At 40.6% G+C, this 23,835-nt stretch overlaps 1 protein-coding gene across 4 annotated transcripts in view; it reads left to right on the top strand.

Moving 5' to 3' along the window:
- LOC133993287 (plakophilin-4-like) overlaps nt 1–23,835 on the top strand; it is an 83,813-nt gene that overhangs the window by 40,129 nt on the left and 19,849 nt on the right. The window contains exons 4-10 of one of the 4 annotated variants that reach the window (XM_062432197.1): nt 5,716–5,750; nt 8,672–8,803; nt 9,393–9,592; nt 10,143–10,731; nt 12,617–12,643; nt 20,565–20,735; nt 23,403–23,613. In XM_062432197.1, coding sequence (XP_062288181.1) covers nt 5,716–5,750; nt 8,672–8,803; nt 9,393–9,592; nt 10,143–10,731; nt 12,617–12,643; nt 20,565–20,735; nt 23,403–23,613 — 1,365 coding nt within the window. The remainder of the gene's footprint in view (nt 1–5,715; nt 5,751–8,671; nt 8,804–9,392; nt 9,593–10,142; nt 10,732–12,616; nt 12,644–20,564; nt 20,736–23,402; nt 23,614–23,835) is intronic. The other 3 variants (XM_062432199.1, XM_062432200.1, XM_062432201.1) reach the window with 3 other exon arrangements.

Genomic DNA, 23,835 nt, shown 5'->3' on the forward strand with positions numbered 1-23,835 from the left:
TGTTTGTGAATGTGCATGTTACCAGGGCGTTGTATGCTCACTAAAGCACTGCTGTCAGTGTGGAGTAGCTTCTGAGTTTGTTCTGGGAACTCATTCCCACTTCATCAGCTGAGACTCGAGGCTTCTTGATCATCACACCTCAGTGACCACACATTCTGCCATATCTGCTGTGGCTCTGACATAAAGAAGTTATTTTGTACAGCTCAATACAGTACATGCAGTACTCACAGGCCTATATAATTACATGACCTGATGGGTTGCCTCAGTGTTACTTGTCAAAAGAACCAGAAGATGTAGTGATGCAGCAATACACAGAAATGTCATTAACACTGACTAAGAACAGCTGTAAAAACCAGTATTGGTTATTTGTCCAGTATCAGTGATACTGCTGATATTTTTACTGATGCTTTTCAAGGAGTGTGACACCAAATGCAACTGTAAGATTAGCAGCAGAATAACAATATCTTCTGCAAAAAAAATGAGATTACGTTAAAAAATACATATAATATTGATTTGTGTATCTACTTCTGAGTGTTACTTCAAGTTGTAGTTAGATGGTTTGAAAGACTGTTTTGTAACCTTCATTCAGGCATTATTGTTGTAGTTACACTTATTTGAATGTTTGAAGGATTGTATGGACACATTTTATTCAATGTTAGTGCTGTGAGAATAAATATACATCTCTGGTCATACTGTGGGACTGCCTATTCAACTAGGACAAGGTGTTATTTTATTTATTTATTTTCTGTACACTGATTTACACTTTGATATAATTATTTCAGCATGTCTGTTTCTTCTTTTATCCTTCCTTCTGGAAATATAATAATCTGGCCATCTCCAAATGTACTGTTTTTAAGAGCATGAGCTCATGTTTGATAAAAAGGGAAGTTTTATTTGCACATTGGTCATAAATGGTCACCTGGTGCGCAATCTGATCTGATGCTAAGTTTGAGGTGCACTTACTCTTGAATTAACTGTGATATAATTGGGATATATCTGGGTATATGACACTTAGTCTCAACAGGGGCTATAATGACTCTTTTTGATCTTTTCTGGCTATGTGATAATAAGCCCTGTGGCCTTTCATGATGCATTCTTGCACTCCAGCCTTCATACCTACAAAAAAACACCCACCTACTACCAGCAGATTACAGTAGTCAGGAGTAAGAGTGTCCATTTCCCCTTCTCCCTTTTCAGAAGGGTACAGAGAGCAGCTTCAAGTGCTACCAAAAAGGTCTGGACAACAGCTCTCTGAAAATACACACAGCCAGTCTATTTACTTTAATTTCCTGTTTTACAAGGACTGTATTTTAGACTTTAACTTTTGTGATTCAAACAATGCTAGAGATTATGTTTGGAGATCCAAGTGACAAAAGTCAAAATGCTATTAAATATTGTACAGGATTTTGACAGGAGTAAGTTCACACCTGCCCATATAGCCATAATAAATACATTCGCTGGTATAGTTACAAGGTTCTGCCTTCATGAGGTCATTGCAGTGGGTTGTTGTGAAAGTTAACAATGGCCTCTTCCACTTATTATTCCACTATTATACTAAGCAATATAATGTCCTTGATGTTTAGTGGCTGGCCAATACTGGGTCTAACACTTTAATTATTGTTTTTAATTTTTAATTTTATTTCTTCCTGTATAATACAGTTACACAAACTTTCCATTTTCCTGCTTTATTTATACATTTTATATGTTTTAGTGAGAAGCCTAATTTCTTTAATCTGCTCCTCTTTGCTTTGTATATTTGCTTAAGTGGTGAGTAAAAGCAGCTTGATTTTAGATGGAAGTATTTTGGGTACACCTACTAACAGTTATAACTAGAGAGGTTAAGTTTTGTTTCACCTCGCTTCACTGTTTTTACAATTTCAATTGCAAGTATCTTTGGCGGACAAACGCAGCGCTTTAAAGCAGCAGTAATGATTGAGTAATATAATAATAGAATATTCAGGTTTCTCCATCATACACCTTCCTAACCACTTTATTATAATCATATACTAATTACAAACTATCTTTCCCAACGATTTTCCATGCATGATGTTTTAGAAATGACTGCAGCAAGATCTAATCACTTTTGAAAGTACATGTAAATGCATCCACTTTTAACAGTGGGGGGGACTGGTAGGCATTCAGCACCTCCTAGGGACCCTGTAAAGAAAACTTGCGGCACCATATACACACCTTTTTTAAAGCCAGACAAGGACAAATGAAATGACTGTCAGTGGACATTTGTATGTGAATGGAGATTAGCTTTAACCATTGAGGTCACACTGCTTGACTCAATAGCTCAGCAGGACAGCAGCAGAGGTGACAGCACACTTAAGGGTTCTGATGGGAACCATTACATTTCATGACACCTCCGGAGTTGACCACCCCCTTCATTTCAACAGGCATACAAGGGATGGTCATCAAGCTTGACCTCTGGCAAAGATGCAACCTCCCTACTCAGCTCAGTCTCTTACTTGCCAAAGAGAATGATGGGAAATAAAGGTTCCTGTCAGGGTTAGGCCTGTTGTTTATCAGCATCAGCAGTTTTACAATGGCTTTACCCTGCCAGCTCGATAGCCAGCCAGTCGGCATGCAGCACGCATGGTGCATCATCATTATGGCAGCCATTCTTCCACTTCATCTGCCATGGTTCAGTGGAGCACAACTCACCCAACTTCCACTTTTTAATTGCCTGCGTGCTTATTAAAATTCTGAGAGTTGCACTTCTAAAAGCTCATTTAGTCTAACCTTAGATTGAAAACATTACAGCAGTTGCAACATCAGGTGCTTGATAGTAGTGAACAGCAATTAGAGAATATTTAAAAGAAAAGGGAAGGAATGCTACTCCAAGGTCACTTGATTAGTTTCTTTTTGTCCTAAAAATCAGCCTTGGAAAAATGGCGTAGAGAAAGTGCTTTCCTTCTGGTCAAAAAATATTTCCATAGGTGTTTCCAAGTTGAAATTATAAGGTGACTATTAAGATCAAGATGTTTATCGCATGTTCTGCATTTTACTTTCTGCAGAGACCTTAGGTATAATCACTTTGGTGCAGCGCATATGCTGCAAGATTACCATCATTTTCCATATAGTTTTAGAAAGCTGTGAAAGTATACGTTTCATTTTATAGTATAGTTTAGTTAGTTTTGGTTATAATTTAAGTTGCATATTTATAAAAATTCTACATTAGGATTAAAGAAAATGGTTAGTGTGTCTCTAATATTGTGTCTCTCCAAAAACTGTTCATTTCTTGTACCAGGATTAATCTTGGGCAAAGAAAGTATTGGTGAAACCTTGAATAAACAGAGACTAACAAGAAATCATATATTAAACTGAATGCTTGAGCACTCCATTCAAAGCAGCACTGGAAAGAAACACTCTCAATCATGTATCAGGATGAGAAAGAAAATTAGGAGCAACAAACGTTCCACAGGGTGGACTGTGTAATTTCCTCCCAGCTTTCACAATGCCTCCTGTATCAACGCCTTGATTACAGGAATATGTATAACAGTGCAGCCACACTGTATATGACCAAGTCATATAAAGTCATATCGGCCCTGCTGTTACAGCTGTTACACACAGAAAGTCGCTGGTGCTACAGCTTGATTGGCTGTATTGATTTGAGCACCCTTTGAATTTTTGGATTTGTTTCGTTCTTTTGTCACACCGGCAGCTTGGCCCGTGTCAGCAGGTATACCAGCATGCTTTGTGCAGTGCATTAGTTGCTTCCTGTAGACAAAGAATGAGTGGATTTTTTTCCACCAGTCAGTTGGCGTACGGTGGGTCTGCACAACAATGTTCCTTTTGGAGAAGGTTTGGTCTAGGCATACACTAGCCAGAGTAACCTGTTTTCCCACCATGGAGGAACAGCAGGAAAAAACATATAGCCTCAAATTTGGTGCGATGGGGTACTTCACCAGTAGCTTCCTTGTAACTTTTCTTGCTCTCAGGAATGACCAGAGTAACATCCTCACGTTAATTCACATGACATTGGCCAGCACACTAGAACACAGCAAAATAAAAATACAACAATAATTTTATAGTGATCCTGATTTCCCAGACAAGAGAAAAAGACAATTTCAGTATGACAATTATAGGCGGTGACTATATGCAGATTCTGAAAGTGAATTAATTTGTTCCATTGTCTAGTGGGTACTTGTTCTCATGCTTTCCTGTTCTGAGCTTGCCATGAGATATCATCCTTTGTCCACTGATCCAGGACCATTCATCATCAGTCACTAGACAGTCACTTATTGGGTTATTCCATTAACCCGGGTTGGTCCACTTTAGCTTCACTGAGCCAAACTAGCCCCCGATGAAACACTTCTCCACTACAGCCTCACAGCAGGGGGTTACCGTGGTGAGCCGTGCTGCTACCATTCTGCTAGCTGGCAGGCTAACCCGTGACGACCCCCCTTTTCCCTCTCAAACAAGCGGTGTGTTGTAGACTCAATTCAAGGCTTTGCAGGAGACCAGAGAGAAAGCAGTTTTTTTAAAAAGCCTCCTTGTGTTCAGTACTGAATCTCTTTGGTTTGAAGTTTAGTTTCTCTCCTGTGTTCCTGTTTGAATTTTCTGATATGTGCTTTATTTCACCGTTTCCTCTTTGCTTTCATAGCTATGTTATGTTAATGCTGATAAAAGTGGCTTCATATTAAAAGCTATTAAATAGCTAAATAACGTGAGACTTTCATTGTAAAGAATTTATAGGAAATTAAATGTGTTTATGACCAAATTAGCGGAGCTTAGTTAGTGGTGCTATTCTACTATAAAAAACAGGTTGAGGCAACAACAGCTACTTTTTCAGTTAATCAGTTAGAAATGATTTAGGAGGAGTACAAGCAGAAACAGCTACAGTGAGATTTTTGATGAAGAGCTGTAGAAAACAGTCTCTTACTGTATTTTCTTCAAACCAGCACACATCCAACAGGTAAATAACTTGTTTTACCTTGCCATGCTGTGTAATGGAAAAACACTCACTGCATGCCAGCTCCACTGGAGTCCTCCCGGCATGGCTCAGCATAACTACCCACAAAACAATGTAAGAACACCATTACTGTTTTGTTGTTCGGTGTAATATTCACAAAGTGTGATTGTGATTCTCTCTCTGGACTACTAATTTTTGCTCATTATTCTCAGTAGACCAAGTGTATGAGAGTCTCTTTCTTGTGGAATATACAGGCATGCTTTTCAGGATTACTTCAGGATGTCAGGACGATGTGAGCGTGTACACTGAGTGTGTGTAATGTATGATCACTACTGATTTATTTCTAGACGCTGGCCTCACAGCAGGACGTTTCAGCTCCCATCAGGATGGAATCCATCCCCTGGCCTTTTGTACTTTTTGACTTAGCATGTTTACTAAAGCTGCAGGTGAAAAACAGCTTCCAGTCACACATCTATATCTTTGTTGTCAGTGCTGACAGGTCCTCAAACACAACACTAGCTGTTACCAAGGGCACCTTTAGGTCCTGATAAACACAGTTGACAGGAATGGGCTTTACCATCCTAGTTGCAAACATTAAATCTGTACTTAAGCAGTATACTCTGAAGCTCTAGCTGTTTTATCTCAAACACAGTGACCCTGACCTGAAAAGCCCAAGGAAAGAGTATATGAGGCTCCAAGGTGTCTCATCAGATTATTTCACTCATGTCATTCACTATGGTGTCTCTGGTCTGTAGTGCCTATATTCACTCTTTTATCTCCTGTTTTTCTCTGTACAGCTCATCTGAGAAGTCCCTGCCTTGGAGAACTGCAGGTATGTTAACACAAGCATTGAAATAATTGCATATCTTACATGCATTCAAACCACATTTGGTGTCCTCTGCCCGCATTGATAAGAGTCTTTAGGAAATCATGCCCTCCATCTCACCCTGTAACTACAGCTAAAATAACCTGAGAATTGGGCAGTTTTTGTCAGACAGTTGATGTAGACCAAAAATCTACTGTTAACATTGTAGTTATATAGGGACACAAGGTCACCCACTTTCATTGGAGCACTTGTTGCTGTGGATACCATTAAAAAGTAAAAAAAAAAAACACACTTATTTAGCTCACCTGCTTACATATTTGAAACAAGTTGTATCTCTGTATCAAAGTTTCTTGGAGTTATTGATACCTCTAGTCAGTGATCAGTAACCACTGCCAGACATACATACCCATCTGCTTATATAGATATATCCTGAGTTTACCTTATAAGGCTCACATTAACTGTTAGTAGAGCAGACAGTTCTGCTCAGTATCACAGTGATAAAATACTAACCCGTGTATAGCATCAGTAAGACAGAACTGTTCATTCCAGTGCTTTTAAATTATTGTTTAATTTTGGCAGAGAGGACTGTGAGTATGAGTAGCTTTTTCTGGGGTATGTGTGTATTGGTCTGGTGTGTGAAGTACAATACGGGCATGCTTTAGATTTCCGCAATAATCATTGCAAGCATGAGCTTTTTCAGCCCAGCTTACAGTAATTGACAGCCTCAGGCGTTTTCTTGTTCTAATATTTATCTAAGCTATTTCTGTCCACTCAGTCACAACACCATCAGGGACTGAGAGCATAAGTATTTCACTCAGAGCCCTTTGGTCTCTGTTTTTTTATCTCACATCCCTCATAGCTCTTCAAGAGAGAAAAGATAATGAATTGAATTTACTAATGTACTTCATGGCTTATTAATTGCATAGTGGAAGTTAGAAAATTTCTGCATTGGTCATTAATCTTTTATTGTCAGTCCTGTCAGAGAAGCCTATGGGGGGTTGCACATATGCATTGGGAATATTAATACTACACAGTTTTCTCATTTGCTGCCCAATGCCCATTTCCTTTCTGAATGCATTTTGCTGTTTTGCTTTGTATTGATTTCTCATTGTGCTGTAGATGACAAATGATAGTCAGATGCAGTAATGTGCTTTTCCCCAATCTAAATGAATTAAAGTCTAAATGTGTGGCACAAAGCGTAATGGGCCATGTTTATCTGCAAGGTTTATTGGCCTCATGAGCCACCGTATGTCTCCACCATCTGAGCGTTTGGGACACAAGTGTTACTGTGGAAACAAGCATTTTAGCCGCAGGAAATGTCAATGCAGTCACACCTCGTGTCCACTGAAAGTAGAGGACAAAGCCCCCAGAATAAAAGCTTTCTCTCTGTCTCTTTGTGTTTAGCTGTTATTCTCTGTCTGTCTTTCCTTTTCAGACACCTTACAGACATATTCTCATATTAGCATCATGTATGGAAACAACGCCTAGTCATTTTTAATAGAATACACCTAGGCATGCTGCCTGTAAGTCATATTAACATTTCTTAAATACCTCTTTTATACAGAAAGCATGAGAATGGAAACGATCGATATGGAATTGTTACGTATGGGAGACTTAAATGTGAATGCCAAAAAACTCCCTGCCATACATGCATATTTGCAGGCAGTAATGTTTCATTAATGTGATGAGAGAGACAGGGCTCCTGTCTTTCTCTCTTCCTTCTCCGTTCTGCCTTTTTGGCATCTCATTTATCAAACAGGGTCAAGGCTCATTATAAATTACTGTGGTCTAAAACGACACACTGTGTGCCAGACATCGAAGTCACAGCCAGAATGTGAAAAGACAAAAGACTTGTTCTGTGATGTCATTACTTAGGCGTAGAGGGACATAGAAAAGCTTGAAATCAATTTTAATGATTTTTAAATGTGATCTTTTTCGTGATCCTTCTCGCTTCCTGCCTCATCCTTACCCAGCATACAAATCCTTTGCCCTTTTGCTCCTTAACTGTAACAAGGGATGGATATTTTGTCAAAGATACAGGCGAGGAAAGAGAAAGATAGCAGGAAAGAGAGTGAGTGGGTGAGCGGGAAAGTTCGACTACACTGTAATTGAAACATTAAAGTTGAGGTCGAGGAGGAACAGAGATGGACCTTCTCACAGCAGGCCCAAATGTGTATTCTGACAACTAGATCCCAATTGAACCTGGCTTGAGTGAATCCCATTTATAAATAGGCAAATGCCCTTAGAGGTCCAGCAGTGGGATCACATGATGCTGTCAAACACACTAAGCCTATGTGTCAACAGATTTATGCAACAGGTCAGCTTAAACAACAAGGTGGCTTCTTCATGGGATTCAACTCTCATTCACACACCAGCTAGACAGGCAGGATTTGACAGATCCTGGCTGCCAGTGTTTGCCCCCCCCCCCCGTTCCCCTCTGCTTGCTGCATATTGTTCTAGCGATTGCAGAGTAACCCATTGACACCGGTCACGCTCAACCAGATTGTGATAACGGTGAAACATTGTGCACAGGGACATTAGAGGGCTAATTCCATTTCCTGTTTGCCAAACGGATTGGTGTCATGCATGAAGAGAGGGCGATGTAGGGAAATGTTAGAGCACTGAAACTATTTGGGGAATGATCATATACACAGTTTTCATTACTTTGAAGTGAAATGCTCCCCGATTTTGCTTGCCCAAATTAGCAGAGCAGTAAAATGTAATGACTCCAAATGTACACAAGCATGAAACTAATGTTGCAGAAATGATTGTCTGTTATTGTTTCCTCTCAATACCAAATATTGTTGACTGCCTTCATATTGTTGACTGTTGGAGTCTTTCAATCCATAGCCAAAACTCTTAACAGTTTAAAAAAGCATAAAGCTCCTCCTCCATGTCTGACTCTCTGCTCTGTGGTGTCTTCCCAGATGCAGCCGCCTCAGGGGACACCAAGTCTCGGGTGACTGACAGCTCCCAGTCGTCCGGCTACCGCATCAGGACTGAGTCAGAGCAGGTGTCTCTGTACTCACCGGAGCAGTCCTCCCTCCATGAAAGTGAGGGTCTGTTATTACCTTCTCTCTATCTCCTGCAGTCCTATTTTCTCTAACTCACATCCTTTTCTGGCCCCAGCATTGTCCCATTACTTTTATACGACACTAATTCAACAATAAACTGTGTCTTTACGTGACGATAATGGAGTAGAAGCACTGCTGGGTCTTTATAGTGTTCACAAACAGGTGCTCTTTAGATACTTATGTGAAGGGCATTTTACATGGTAATATGTTTTTAAAATAACCAACGCATAGCGGTCCATAAACGTTTTCATTACTGTCATTGTCAGTAGTATGTCTTTACTTCTCTTTTGATGATACAGAAAATCTTTTTCATTTTTCACTTTTGTCATTCCATACTCATACTTGACACTTTGAAAGGCAATAATACAACTGATCACAGATTATAAAAGGCTCAGTAATGTACCATGAACACACAGAATCACAGGGTGGTAGAGCAGTCACCCCCTTGCTGTGCCTAGGTAAAGGTAATGTCTATTATGAAACCATTTATAATATGTCTATCTCCTGTCCTTTTAACCATTCCCTCTCCTCTCTTTCCATTAAATTGTTCTCCTTTTCTGCCATTCTCTCTCAGGGTCTGCAGGGAATTCGCGTAGCTCAACTCAGATGAACTCATACTCGGACAGTGGCTACCAGGATGCTAGCAGCGGCTACCTCAGCAACCAGAACCTGGGCAAGGGTGAGCTGAGGATGCAGCACTCCTTCCCTGGCGCCAGCCCTAACACAAGCACCCTGATGAGGAATGCCAGGGCCGAGGGCCAGACTTCAGCCCAGGTACTGCCAGCAACAGCACATACAACATATTGCTGTTATCAGGAACTAAAAACCCACTCGTATCTGTAAAGAGCAATTTTCTGAATAACATTAGCATATATTATATTTTTAATTAAAGAGTTCACCATGTTTGTGAGATATATTTACACGCTTTTAATTCATGACAACAAAAGAGAAATACCTCATTTGCAGTTACTTGTTTTTCTGTGAAGATATCAAAGTAATGCTTAAAGGTACAGAAGGTACTCAGTGCACTGAGCACCACAGACATAATCATGCTTCATACGGCGTCATACACAGAGACCACTGAGAAACCAAATGGCACTGTGACACACTCCACAGGGGATGAAAAACAGAAAATAAATATGGCCTAGAGTAAAGTCATGCCCTGTAATTAAATGGTTTATGTAATGCTATTATTTAGCATTTCATTATCTGTGCATGAGACAATTTATAGCAGAGAGTACAGCATAATTGGTAAGGATTTTTATTGCTCTTTAAGGACTGAAGAAACAAATGCATGAAACCATTTTTTATTCCTGACTTGTAGGTTCCAGCAGTCACAACAGCAGTGCCTGGCCGTGCAATGCGGAGGGTAAGCTCAGTGCCTTCTCGCTCTCACTCGCCGGCCTACGCCAGCAGTATGTCCCCCTCCCGCGGCTCCCTGCGTACCTCAGTTGGCAGTGCCTATGGCTCACCCATTGTTACTGAACCCAAACCCCTCTCCAGCATCTTCTCCACCACCTTGCCCTCTGCCCAGCGCACCAGTATCACCGGAGGCGGTGGCAGCGGTTCACCCTACTCCACCCAGAAAAACTCCCCTGCTGCACTGCGACGCATGGGCTCTACAAACTCACGATCGGGAAGCGCTAGCCGTACAACCTCGCCCTATCAGGCTTCTGCAGGGTCGTCATCGGGGCGCATGGGCTCGCCTCTGACAATGGTAGACAATGTCAACCCTCCACTTACTAAGCAGCCTAGTCACACTCACTCATCGTCTCCAGTCAGGGCTAGCATGACCGCTGTGCCCCAGCACTACAGCTCCACTCTGCCCCGTGCCATGCTCCATAACACTGACCCCTATGGACCCCAGAGTTACGACATTTACGAGAGGATGACGCGACCTGACAGCCTCGCAGGTGCTCAAATGCACACACACAAACACACACGCACAGACACACACATACATTATCTTCAACTGTATAGTTTTGTGGCATTGATACATACACACACACACACACGCACACACACACACAAATATATATATATATAAAAGTTAAGGGCAATACAGTCAAATCAGACAGAAGTTTTCATCTGTTTTCCTCTTTGTTTCGCCTCGCTACCCTTTACTTTCTGTTGGCATATTACTGTGGGAATCTGTGTGTGTGTGTGTGTCAAAGCTAACCTCTCATGTGTACTCACAGCATGTCTATGACTACCGGAAGAAACATAGGGTTGTCATCCATATTTGTGAGTCAGTTCAACTATATATTCTTTATGAGTGTTACCTTGAAAAAGCCGGATACTACATAGAAACATTGATAGAATGAATTGTAAAAACGAAAATGGGTATTTTGTGTAGCATTTCTTAGCATGAAAAACTCTAGTGAATCAGTTTTGTTGGCCACTACATAACTGCTTGTAATGAATTCTTCTGAACTTCTCGAGTCAAGGATTTGTAAAATGCTGCAGTGTTATGTTTTTTTTTTTGTCGGCTGTGTGCTCGGCATACTGAATCTGAAAGGAAGCAGTGACCGTGAGGTCGGTGGTTGTCCTGGAGTGTCGCCAAAACATAGTTCCTGCCTTAAAACAAACATTAGCTCAAAGAATATAGTAGACTGCTAATCTTAATAGTTTAGCTGTTAACAGGAGAACAGGAAAGCAAATCTAGTTGCCTTAATGCAGTAGCTTGTATAGCTAATATGTGGCCATGCAGTGTAGATTGTAGGGAGATAATGAACTGATATTATGAAGATCTGGAAAACACAAATGACATTTCTTAATGTGACTTTTAAACATCACACAAAGCCTAGCAGCAAATTAGGCTAATGTATTCTGAATGATGGCATAATGTCCATTTTTAAAGTATCCCATTAACCAGTATGACATTGCTTTCTTGTTGACATGTGTTTTTGTTTTGTTTTGTTGTTGTTTTTTGTGGGCCATTATTTGACCTTTCCTGAAATAATCAAACATGTCTTACAGCCAGTATTAGCGTTATTTTTGGTCAACTCTGGAGTTTGCTAGCTGGTGTAGTTAACCAGGAATATTGCTTAATGATGAGAATATGTTGTGTTTACGGTAAGCAAGTAATTTCACTTTTTACACAATGAAGTGTCCCTGTGTAATGAAATAATTGAACAAAATTAACACATAATTCAGTTTTTTTTTTTAAATCCATTATTTTGATGAGTGCATTATCACGACTATACCGAGAGTACTAAATGAGGAAATATAGGGTGTGGGTGTGTATGCTTCTAATTTATTCAAAACTATTGCAGAGATCAGGAAAGATAATTCTTTAAAACCCACCTGCACAGCTTAGTTTGTGTGTCATTCTTTTACTATTAAAGTCACAAAAAACGGCTGGCTAATGTTTTCTAGCCAAACATTTATCTCTATCTGTATCCAGAATTGGAGCCACACAGTTTATCTCCACAGTAACAGGAAAAAAAGGCAAGGCTGTGCTCATTCAATGATTCTCATTCCTTTTTCTACTATTAAGATACCTCCTGCAAATAAGAACCTAGCATTGACGGATAATGAAAATCACAGTTATTACATAGCACAGGTATAGTTAAAATCACGACCTTTTCGCATTTCAGTCTGAACGTTTTTCAGTTGGAGGAAGACATGAAAGCCATCATTTGAAGGTGGTAACAGCAGGGTTCTCCTGTCAAAATCTTTTTTTATTTTCCTCTAAAAGCCAAAAAGAAGCACTTATTCAGCAAATCACTGTATTATCGTTACAAGGCTAATGGACTGTTTTCTGCTTGACCTCATGCTGCCTGGGGATATCGTCAGATGCCCTGGTTGATGATGACGTCCAAGGTGAACATTTTTTGGTTGTTGTGTTCCATCAGTGTCCCATCATCCTCTGTGTATTGTGATTCTTGTTGATGATGCATGTGCCCATGTGCCTTTTTATTTGTTCTTGGTTAAATAACGAATAACCATTTTTACCATTGAATGTGCACCTGTTTATCATAGTGTTGTCAGGTGTTGTCCTGTAGTTTAACTACACAATTTGCAGGGTAGGTCAGGACAATATGGCCAACAGTATTATCACACTAGGTTTTTCATATGTCTAGGTAATTTGAAGTTTAGAGGTGCATTCAGCTTTAGATTAAATTTTACACAAATCATAATGTTTTAGATTGTTCAGAACAGCTTTGACATTTAAGCCTCAACCAAGAAACAGAACAATATCATTAAATATCACAAAGACAAAAAAATGAACTGCATTAAATAAATAAATAAATTAGAAAAATAACCTTGCCTGTGTTTAAGTAGAACTCTCACAAGACACTTGTTTTGTCCTTGAATCAGCCATGCTGTTAGTTAACTCATGATGGTACCTTTTTCAGATAGTGGAAGAGGTTTGTTGTCCCGAGCTCTCCTGCAACAAATATTAATCTGCTCTTTATAAAACTTTAAAGATCCAAAACATCTCAGAATCAGAGAAGTTGTGACTGATACTGCTATAATATTCTTGTCTTGTGGAGCCTTGTAACCGTCCTTGATTTTCACCTCCGTCTGTGGGTTCTTGTTAGTGGGTGGTTTTTTGTTTTTTGTCTTTTCTTCTTCCTCTCTCTTTTTTTTCTTCGTTTCGGGATCTACTCGTGTTAGCTGCACGATGTGGCTGTAGCTTGATTGGATGACTCAGAGCTTTGACTTGCAAAACAGTTCCATTTCTTAGAAATGACTCTTAACAGCTAATCATTGTTATTGAGGGATAATTGTGATAATGTTCAAGATTGTTTTATTGCTTAGCCACACACTACACACAAACACACTCACTGCTGCTCTGACTAATGATGTCTCAAGTCGACACAAATGCGTTTTCAGTCTTTGTCCTCCTAAGCACTGAGAAACAAGTTCTCCACTCTCTCTCTCTCTCTCTCTCTCTCTCTCTCTCTCTCTCTCTCTCTCTCTCTCTCTCTCTCTCTCTCTCTCTCTCTCTCTCTGGTAGACCATCCCTCCGGTGTCCTCCTCCTCTCATTTGTCCCCCAATCCTTCACTCTTTCCTGATTTTTTCCCCCTATTTTCCTTCCATCATTAGGCAAAAGTGTTGATAGTTGTTCTGAATGGCAGCACTCGATGGCAGGGTAAAAAGACGGCCGTCACAGAGAGCAGTGAGACATGATAATCAACTAAATATGAGGAAGCGGCCCACAATTTCACACAATCTCTCCTGGAAGGCATTCATAGTGTTGCACTGAGTTTTAATGGAGAGCTAGAAAGAGAAGTTGTCTCTCATCTCAACCCTCCTGCCCAATTGCTGCGGGAAGTGGGTGAAAATGTTGGATGGTCTGTTTTGGAAAGTTCAAAAATTGTTGGACACACCCCTCCAAATTCAGACGTCAGAAAGAGGGAGGAGGAGAGAGGGTCCAAAACTGTTCAATCATCTGACAAGTGGTCCTGATGGAATATACTGGCGCCTTTTCTCTACTCCCTTCCCCCCTTCTCACTGTCTCCCCTTCTCTTGCGTACACTTCACTGGAGCCTAGCCTCTAACACAATCAGTTGTCACAAGTGTTCGATGAGCCATAGTAGAAGGAATCAGGACAATCACATGATCAGACTCAATTTCAAGCATTTAGCTAACACCATCTGACAGCCTAACCTTGATATTGTAGCTGTTGGTGGTTTTCTGTAACTATTTATCCATAATATGTTTTTGCATCCTCTCCTCACCGCTCCCTGGCTCTGTCACACACATTTTGTGTTTTTAGAAAAATATTTTCTGTTCAACAGACCGCAATTTCTTTTCTTGTGTTTTCTTTCATACTCCTCTCTGCTTCTTTCTTCTCTTTTCTCTTCCCTCCTATTGTCCCTCAGTCAACCTGGCTCCCCTCGTTGCACTGTCACTGGCAGGGAGTCATACCTTTCCTCTGCTGAAAAATGGGAAATTAATACAAATTGTCCCTGATGATGTGCTCATTACACTCAATTCCCATTTCACAGCAGAGTGGGACGAAGAGAGAACAGGGGGGAGATGGTGTGTCTGCATGTGTGGCCACCGTAGTTTTAACCGTGGTACACTCAATACTATGTATAATGGTTTTCTGGTGATCATTCCAGTTCTTACTGTGCGCTGTTTGTTTGTAGAGGGGTTTTTAGAGTTATTTTTGTCAAGGAATGCAGTCATCTGCATCCATTTAAGTGTTTGTTTCTCCAGAGTAAGCATGCGCCAAGCCACCACCGCCCTTCATCTAGCCTGTGCCAAGTGTAATCTGTTAAAGCCACGGTGAGAGGGCTGAGGGGGAGAATTAAATGACTATAACGCACCAGAAATGTGGGCCATTCATCCTCAATAGACAGCACTATGTTATTTCTTTCTCTTTTTTTTGGGTTACAATTTGCAGATGCTTTTAGAAAGAGACTGCGGCCCTTCTATCAGGGGAGCAGAATAAAGAAGGCAGACGGATTAGCCTCTTCTAAGGTTGTTTGAATGTTGCTACTTTCAGCAGTCAGCCTGCTAAGAGGGAGAGCTATGCATGAAGGCTCCTGTGCCTGGGAAAGTGTGTCCCTCTCACTTGGTCACAGCTGTGCCAAAAACCTTGTTCATGTGGCCAGGCTTTACATGGGATGAAAAGTCTCTGGTGGTCCTAGATGGTCTCATTAACCCTCTTTTTATTTTCATCCCTTCTTTCCCTCCCCGTCTTATATTGTCTCCTGCTTCATTCTCCGCTGCTCCGGATTTTTCCTTATGTCTTCCCGCTACCTCCTCCTCTTTCACATCCTCACCCCCTTCAACCCTTTGAACGAGAGAAGCTGAACTGACTTCCTGCCAAGCTGCTGCTAGTTGCTATTGTGTGTACTGCCACAGATTTAAAGGCTTCCTGGGCTATTGAGTGTGCCATTACAGCACACAGCAGCAGCATTACTCTGTTTTACTCCATGCCCTGCACTACCACATGTCTGCCATCTCAGAGTACTTCTTCATATGTGGTCCATAGTTAACCACAACCTTTCAACCCTAAAAGCTATTTCATTATATAATCGAACCTATTGATAAAAGTCTATAATATTGCACAGTTGACCCGATATTGTGAACCTGCAGTATATATTGCAGCTATACTTAGCAAAAAGCTATGAGAGTCCATGCTTAAAGTAAAAATACATTCACCCTGGAGTGCCTAAAACCCTCTAAGCTGCTCTAAAAGCATTGCATCGAGTAGCTTACTGCTTTTATTAAATAATTGTTTTTTGTAAGTATTGTTTTTCCACCAAGCAATTCCTTAACAATGGCTAACAACCTGGTTGCAGGTTTGGAGTGGGCTAGGAAATTAAACAATGCAGAGTGGCCCAGGAGGAGGGTTGCTATTGGCAGCTGCCACCCTGTTGCATAGACAAACTAATCAAGCTCTTAAATATAATGTTTTTCTTTTTGTAAAGAAATGATGGGGTTGTTAAGACACAAACAACAAAACCTCCTTCAAACACCTCAGTAAACCCAACAAAAACACATTAATTTGACAGTCAATAAACAGGCAACAAAAAACATTCTGAAGAAAAGCTTCAACTTGTAACTGGTCTCCAGAGCCTTGTTTATCACGCTAGCCATCTTACTGGGTTAAATAGATGAGATCAGGCATAACAGACAACCCCAGAAACTAACAGACAGACAGTCAGTGATTAATATGAAATTTGGAGAAAGCCTTTATTTAAAGTATGTATGTAATGATGAACAGTGTGCAGAGTTTGACATAAGAACACTGTTTTCACATTCATCTGCTCATTAAGTTTCTCCGTGCCCACCTTAAATCTGATCTTAAGATGTGCACCTACAAACATAATTTGTGATAACAACAGTAGATACGGTTGTATAAATAGTAGTTATATAACAACTATAACAACTGTTTCGGAGTCAGTTATGGTCAAGTGTGCAACTTACACGAGCATGATGTAGAAACATGAAGCCTCCAGTGCACATACATTGAGAATGGGTTAGTTGAGAAGTGTGTGCAGCAGTTCAACTTTTGATATGAAAAATATTTGCACATTCATTCGTATATTTCAGAATTCGTTTTTATTGGAAAAACTATATCAGAGACAAATTATTATTCAAAGCAAAGTATGTCTTCAATCACGTCTGTAGGGGATCTTTAAGATGTCAAAAAAATTTTGGGCACCCTGGTGGCCTAATCGTTAAAGGCGCATACTAGACCACAACATCCCTGGTTCAATTGCTGGCCAGGGGACCCCAGTTGCGTGTCACACCCCCTTTCCTCCCCCAACTACTGTCTAGCTATACCAACTTTCAAATAAATGTAAAATGCCCCAAATTTAAAAAAAAAAATTAAAAAAGAGAGGGAAAAAAAGAAAGATGTGACATAATCTTACTATTTAAGTTAATATTTTGTCAACGCTGCTTGAGATGGAATAGTTTACATTCGCGCTGCTCACTTGCACAAATTATATCCTTTATTATAGAGCACTTAAACGCGGTCAATTGAATATCGAGAAACCTGAGCAGGACACGCACTGGTCAGACTTCAGGTCAACGTAGAACGATACCATTTTGGTATGAGATGCCCATTTACTCCCAAATACTATAAATTTACTGTAAATACACAGACACGTGGACATTTGACATTACCAGTGTCTGTGTGTGTGTTTGTATGTGGGCACTGCACTATCAACTCAGTCTTCAGCCGAGTTAATCCCCCAGTAATCAGTCAGGAAGGATACCATTCAACAGGGATTTCCCCTGAATCTCCACATGACCACTCCACTACTGCCTGGTAACTAAGCAAACAGTAAGCTACTATTTTCACTCAGAATATTAAAGTAATTTGTGCTCACGATGTCTACAATCTCAGCCTGTTAATACTCTTGAGATGCAAGCACCTGTTAACAGCCATCATTAATTTAGTATTTTGATTCTTGTAAGATTTCATTATACAGCAACTAATTGGCAGAGGCTTTTGACCAGCTGCCTGATGCCCCTCAGAGCTCACTTGGCTTCTACACCTCTGAAGACTTCAGGGGTCAGCCTCAGTCTGGTATTTACATCTGAAACCTTCCTTCACCTTGCTCCCCAGAGGCTCCCTGCTCTCAAAGGAGGCAAACATGCTTAAGTATTAATGGTCCTCTGTCACAAACTGTGACAAGAATCCCTCATTTAGCTTGTTCTGCATGGCAGAATTGTGGTTAAGCAGCACTCTACGTCTGAGCTCGTGCAGTTGGAGAGGACCCAAGTGACGTCTGGAGGCTCGTGAAATGTGCAATGAGCAGTTAGTTGCCAACTGTATACCAGTCCACTGGGGTTCACAGTTTAGTGAGCTTCACTGATGCGAGGCTCAACACAAACATAGACATACAGAACACTACATTTCACAACAATGTATTAGCCCCAAGTAAAAATGTTCAGGTGATTGGCTTAAGCTTGCCATGTAATTGTGCTCCCTTTTCAAACATTAGCCCTCAGTTAATTTATTAGATAATTTGATACCTGTTATCCCTCTCCTGCACAGCAATATTCACATTAATGTGGTGCTTTGTATCCTGTCTCAAAAGACAGTGCCATTAGATGGTATTTTGTGCCATGTTTTAATCATCATTTTTTAATTAAAGGGGACCTATTATGTTCATTTCCAGTTTTATATGTTTATTCTGGGACTCCACTAGAGTAGCTTTGCATGATTCACAGTTTAAAAAAACTCCATATCTTATACTGGTCCTTTATGCAGCTCAGTTCAGGCCGTTTCAGCTCCTGTCTCTTTCAGGCACTCCTCCCAATGAGCCCACTGTACTCTGACTGACCAGCTTGCTTGCCGAGGGGCAGCCGAATCAGTGTCACGTTAAATTACTGCTGATGAAAAACCAACATATATATGACAGAAAATGAAGAAACGCATAACAGGTCCCCTTTCATGTTAATTTATTCCATTGTGTATTTTTCCTGTTTTCTGCCAGTTTAGAAAGAAGTTCAAGGAAAAGATGTGAGTAAAGAGTAAAACAAGTAAACACTTATAGAGAAAAGAGATGTCCTTTCCTTTGACCCTCCATGTAAAGCAACAACAGTTTCTGAGTTTGTATTTGCACACACATGAGCTGTCCAAATAATAATAAATGAGCTCAATTCCCACTGCCAGTGCAGCAGTGCGTTTTCTGTCTTTATGTTTCTCCTTAAACTGACAAACAGAGGAACTCACTAGTTGGTTAGATCGTCTTATAGACTGTCGCAATTATTAATTACCCCAATAGGTTTTAGGGAAAGTTCTATAAATATATCCCACATCAAACTACAGTTTCAGCCTAATGTGACTGAATGACAATGGACCATTAAAATGTTAAAAGGCAACAACACCTCCTCCCCCTGACTAGAATACAATCCATAATCCATGTTTTGTTATGGCTCTTAATCCTAGAGATCCAACACATTTAACTAGAAGGTTAATCAGAAAACAAATATGGATCTAACTTGCTCTTGTTGATGGTAAGCCAAAGTAGTCAAATGAATTCTGAGTAGTCCTATATTTCAAAAAATTTATCCATACTTGGCGCCAGTGTATTGATAATGTCTCGGGAATGGAAATATTGCAATATTTTATAATATTGATTTGTGTTTGTTTGTTACACAGATAAGCAGATGAAACTGATGGTGTAATGAGTCTCTCATTCTGCTTTTATTGTTTCACATCTGGACTGAATCTATTATCTATCTCCCTGTCTAGTTTTAATTGGAGCGCTCAGCTGTGTTTCTGTTCCTGACCAGTTCAGGTTAGCTTGTTGCTGAATACAGGAGCTTGTGCTGCTCTGGCCATGCTCTGATTGTTTCACATTATTCTTGTATCAAATTAAGGAAAGTTCACTTATAAGAACAGGCAATGTGAAGCCTAAAACCAGCATGTAAAATAGTTCCTTTTTAAGTGCCAAAGGAAGCAGATGAAGTCTGACCAGAGAGTATTTTTTAGTTTAAGTTGTGTGTCCAACACCCTTCAGTCTAGGCTGCGCTTATCCATGACTGATCCTACCCAGTAAGCCCAGTGTTAACCATTTACATCCAGATATTCTTGTTCCACCAACAATTTGTTCGAGTGTATAAAAAGACTGTTAAATCAAAGGTTAATACTTACTTGAAATACATCTAGCTGAGGTTGTGTATGCCAACTCTATGTAATGTGGATTAACAATAATATAAAGACAGGGATAGCTAAAACCTTTTTTTCTGTTTTTGATTGGGTTTTTTTAGCTTTAGTTTGTTTCAATTTTGCTTTGATTAAAAAGGTTTTCCTACCTTCTTGTGCCAGCTGCTTTCAAGTCATTTATATCATGTGTGAAAATCAACTTCACAAATTGGACATCACATCTGCTTTTATTTTTGTCAGGGTTGCTGTGTCGTTGTATGGAAATAGATTGCAAATCTGTGAACTGCATTACCATGCAACAATAAAAAGAGACATTGTTCACTGTGATCCCTTACCTAACTAGCAAGAATAAAGTCTGTTACAATTGATTTTAACACCATAACAATGAATTGAAACCAGTTCGGGGAAAAACAACACAAAGCATGCTGTGAGCTTTTTATGTGATATGAAGCAAAAACATTGATGTGGTTCTTGAATCTCCAACTTATTCCATGTCTCTTGCTCAATGACACTTTGACAGGACATTTGGGAGTAGAATGACAGATTTTGACTCAAACCTTTGACACTTTTGGCACAGTTATAATACCGACTGTAATCACTAGAACGCTCTGCTGCCAGCTGCTTATCCACTAACCACTCTCCTACTTCCACAGGAATACGGAGCTCATATGCCAGTCAACACAGTCAGCTAGGTCAAGACTTAAGGTCAGCCATGTCCCCAGACCGCCACATTGCACCAATCTACGAGGATAGGACGTTCCAGGGCCCGTTGTACCGCAGCCCCAGCCACACCCAGCAGGGCACCCTCTACAGGAGCACCTCAGGTTGGTTCCACATTACTTATATGGTAAAAAGCCTCACATACAGACAGCAACAAACAACCTACAAATTACATGTCGTCATCATAACATAATATCTAAGACACACCCACCACTGTGTTTTCTCTTAATTGCCTCTCATCTAGATGACATGTTTTTTCTGTGACCAAATTAAGGCTTTTACAGAAAATATAAAGGAAAAGTTGACACTCACACTGTATGTTCTTCATCTTTGTTGTCATAAATCGAAAAAAAGAAACTGAAATAAATGTTAAACAGGGAAAAAAATGTTTGCTATAAAAGTGAAGGACTAAAGTGGCCACAGTTAAGGAAGATAATTTCAAATATTCATTGTCAGCACACTGTATTGAGGGAGGACTTGATCCATAATGTTCTGTCTTCAATGCTTAGTACAACAGCTCATAACACTAAAGGTTCTCATTTTATTCATTTGACTTTGTAAGATGGATTGTTTTTCCAACCTCTTTTTAAATGAGTGGTTTGACATTTTGGGAAGTATGCTCTATTTTTGCTAAAACTGAGATGAGAAGACCGATAACTCTCATGCATATATGCTAAAGATGAAAAGAAGCTGGTTAGCTTAGGTTAGCATAACGACTGGAAACAGGGGCAAACATCCAGCCTGGCTCCGTCCAAAGGCAACAAAGTCTGTCTACCAGCACATCTAAAAGTCATTAATGAACATGTTATATCTTGTTTGTTTAATCCCTACAAAAACCCAAGTGCAAAAACAACAAATTTGCAGTTTTACAGGAGGTTCTTTACCCCTGTTCTTTGACGTGCGCGCGGGTGCGTGCGTGTGTGTGTGTTATTTTTATTATCTATTATTATTGGTCTTCAAATCTTTGTCTTTTCCATTTAATCAGGGTCCCTTGACTCTGGTGTTTTGTTGTCCTTGGGGAACCCATTTTCTTGTCCATCTGGCCTTGTGCTACGTATGTTGTGTCTTTCTTGCTTCCTTTTTTTTCGCCCTCTAGCTTTTCTATTTTTCTTTCCCACTGTCATCCTCTCATTCCCTGACTCCCTCCTATCCTCCCTCCACTGCCAGGCAGAATAGGTGAGACATGAGTTAATAGGCAGGTACTGATATGTCATCTCACAACAAAGGAGTCCATTACCCGCGTGTCACACTGAGACTGAGAAGAAGGATGAAGGAGCCAGGGGACAGCTTGGTTACCGACATCCACAGCCAGCTCTCTTTTCGGCTCTCCTGATTTTGGCATTCTCCTCTCATCATCACTCCTGCCTCGGATACGTAGCTTAGCTTTCGCTGACAAACACTCTGCGTGCAGCCTTCTCCTTGGCTCACCAGAGATCTGCTTAGGCCGATAAGTCGACTAATAACTGCTATTGATGCTGTGAAGAAGCCCCACAGACAAGCCACTATAATGCGTTTATTCCGGCTATATTGAGAAGAAGACAAATGGAGTGGAGCTGGAGGGGGTGTTCAATATGGAGTCTTTATAAGAGCGACCGCACTAGAAAAATCCAATTGTATCCCAGAGTTTTTTTTGTAAAGTTGTGAAATGAAATTTCAATGGGCCGTATCCCCCCACCAGCTTTTCATGCCTTATTTTTTCAGTCTTTTTCTGGAAGCTTACGCATTATTTTTTTTGTGCAAGTCGAAGAAAGATTGAAATGTTGATTAGAAATATTGATCCTTGGCTGAAAATGTGAGATGGAATCTAAATATTTCTGATAAAGGCACATTATGTTTGCAATTCGTCTTCCAGTGTCTTTCTGACAGTGATTTCCATGAGGCTACATTTCGGGAGATAACCATATGGCAGGGTAGCGCTGCTGCCCAACACAGAAGTGCACTGATGTGAGAAATTGTGTTTTTGGAGCAGCCCCACGAGTTGACGTCTTGGCTTCTGGTAGGAGGGACTTTGAGTACGCACATGCCCAGTCCTGTTGGAGGGCTGATAGAGATCTGACCAGTGGAGCAGTCACGCTGCCACACATCACGTGGCTCCGGTGAGAAGGAGGGCAAGAGCCAGTCAGCTTGTTTATGCGGTTCTGTGTTTGCGACCCATTGTGTTAAAGAACTGGGTCATAATATCACTTGAAGCGAATGAAAACAGGAAAGATGACTGAAGCGATATGCTGTCAAACTGAATATTGGACCTTGTCGGGAAGGATCATTCCTCTGCATGCTTTTGTTTGTGATGCTTCTGCTTTTCTAGTGTATCTCTGACTGTTTTTGGAGCAGGTCATGGTTTACCATTGGCTCTCTGTTAGCCTAAGAATACAGTGGCACAAAGGAGCAAGAAGGCGCTAAGGAAAGGATTTGCAGACCATCCACCAGGTTGAGTTTTTCTGTCCTCTTTGAAAACCAGCAGGATCCCTCTGGCTAAACACAATCTTGTAAAAACGAAACAACAAGGAAACAGGCCTTTGAAGAAGACTTCTGTTTTGTGGAACCATGGGAGCTACGTTTTATCCTCATCATTAATTGGTTCCAGATTTGAGAATTTGCTGAGTCTGTCAGAACGGCATGTTCGAATTTTCAGCTTGGTTTTAAATTGTAGCTCAGAGTTTAGCGGAAAAGGTCTGAACACTGCTAATCTCCACTAAACTGTCAGCTTTGTGAGTTTGCATGTATGTTATGTTTACATTATCTTTCTAAAAGTGTTGTTTTTTGGTCCCCAGGTGTGGGAAGTCTCCAGCGGACGCCCAGCCAGCGCAGCACCATGACCTACCAAAGAAACAACTATGCTCTTAACACAACAGCCTCCTATGCTGATCCATACCGCTCAGCACATCACCGGCCCTCTGATCCCAACTACACTCGTCAAGCTGTTGTCATGGATGATGGTGCCACCCGCTCCCCTTCCATAGACAGCATCCAGAAGGATCCCAGGTAGGCACTGGTCACATTTTTAAACTACAGCACTACATGTAGTCAGTAGTTAGCAACCAGAGTAGTGAGACTACTTGTGCTTACAAGGCATTGCTGTTCTGCTGGGTCAACAGCAGTGTCCTCTTACTATTCAAACAGTGAGCTCCCTGGATAGTCACATGCAGCTCTACTATGCCTGGCCACCCAACAATGGATTCTCACACACACTGAAGTGCTGCGTCT

This window comes from Scomber scombrus, chromosome 13 (assembly GCF_963691925.1).
Source record: "Scomber scombrus chromosome 13, fScoSco1.1, whole genome shotgun sequence".
Taxonomy (NCBI): domain Eukaryota; kingdom Metazoa; phylum Chordata; class Actinopteri; order Scombriformes; family Scombridae; genus Scomber; species Scomber scombrus.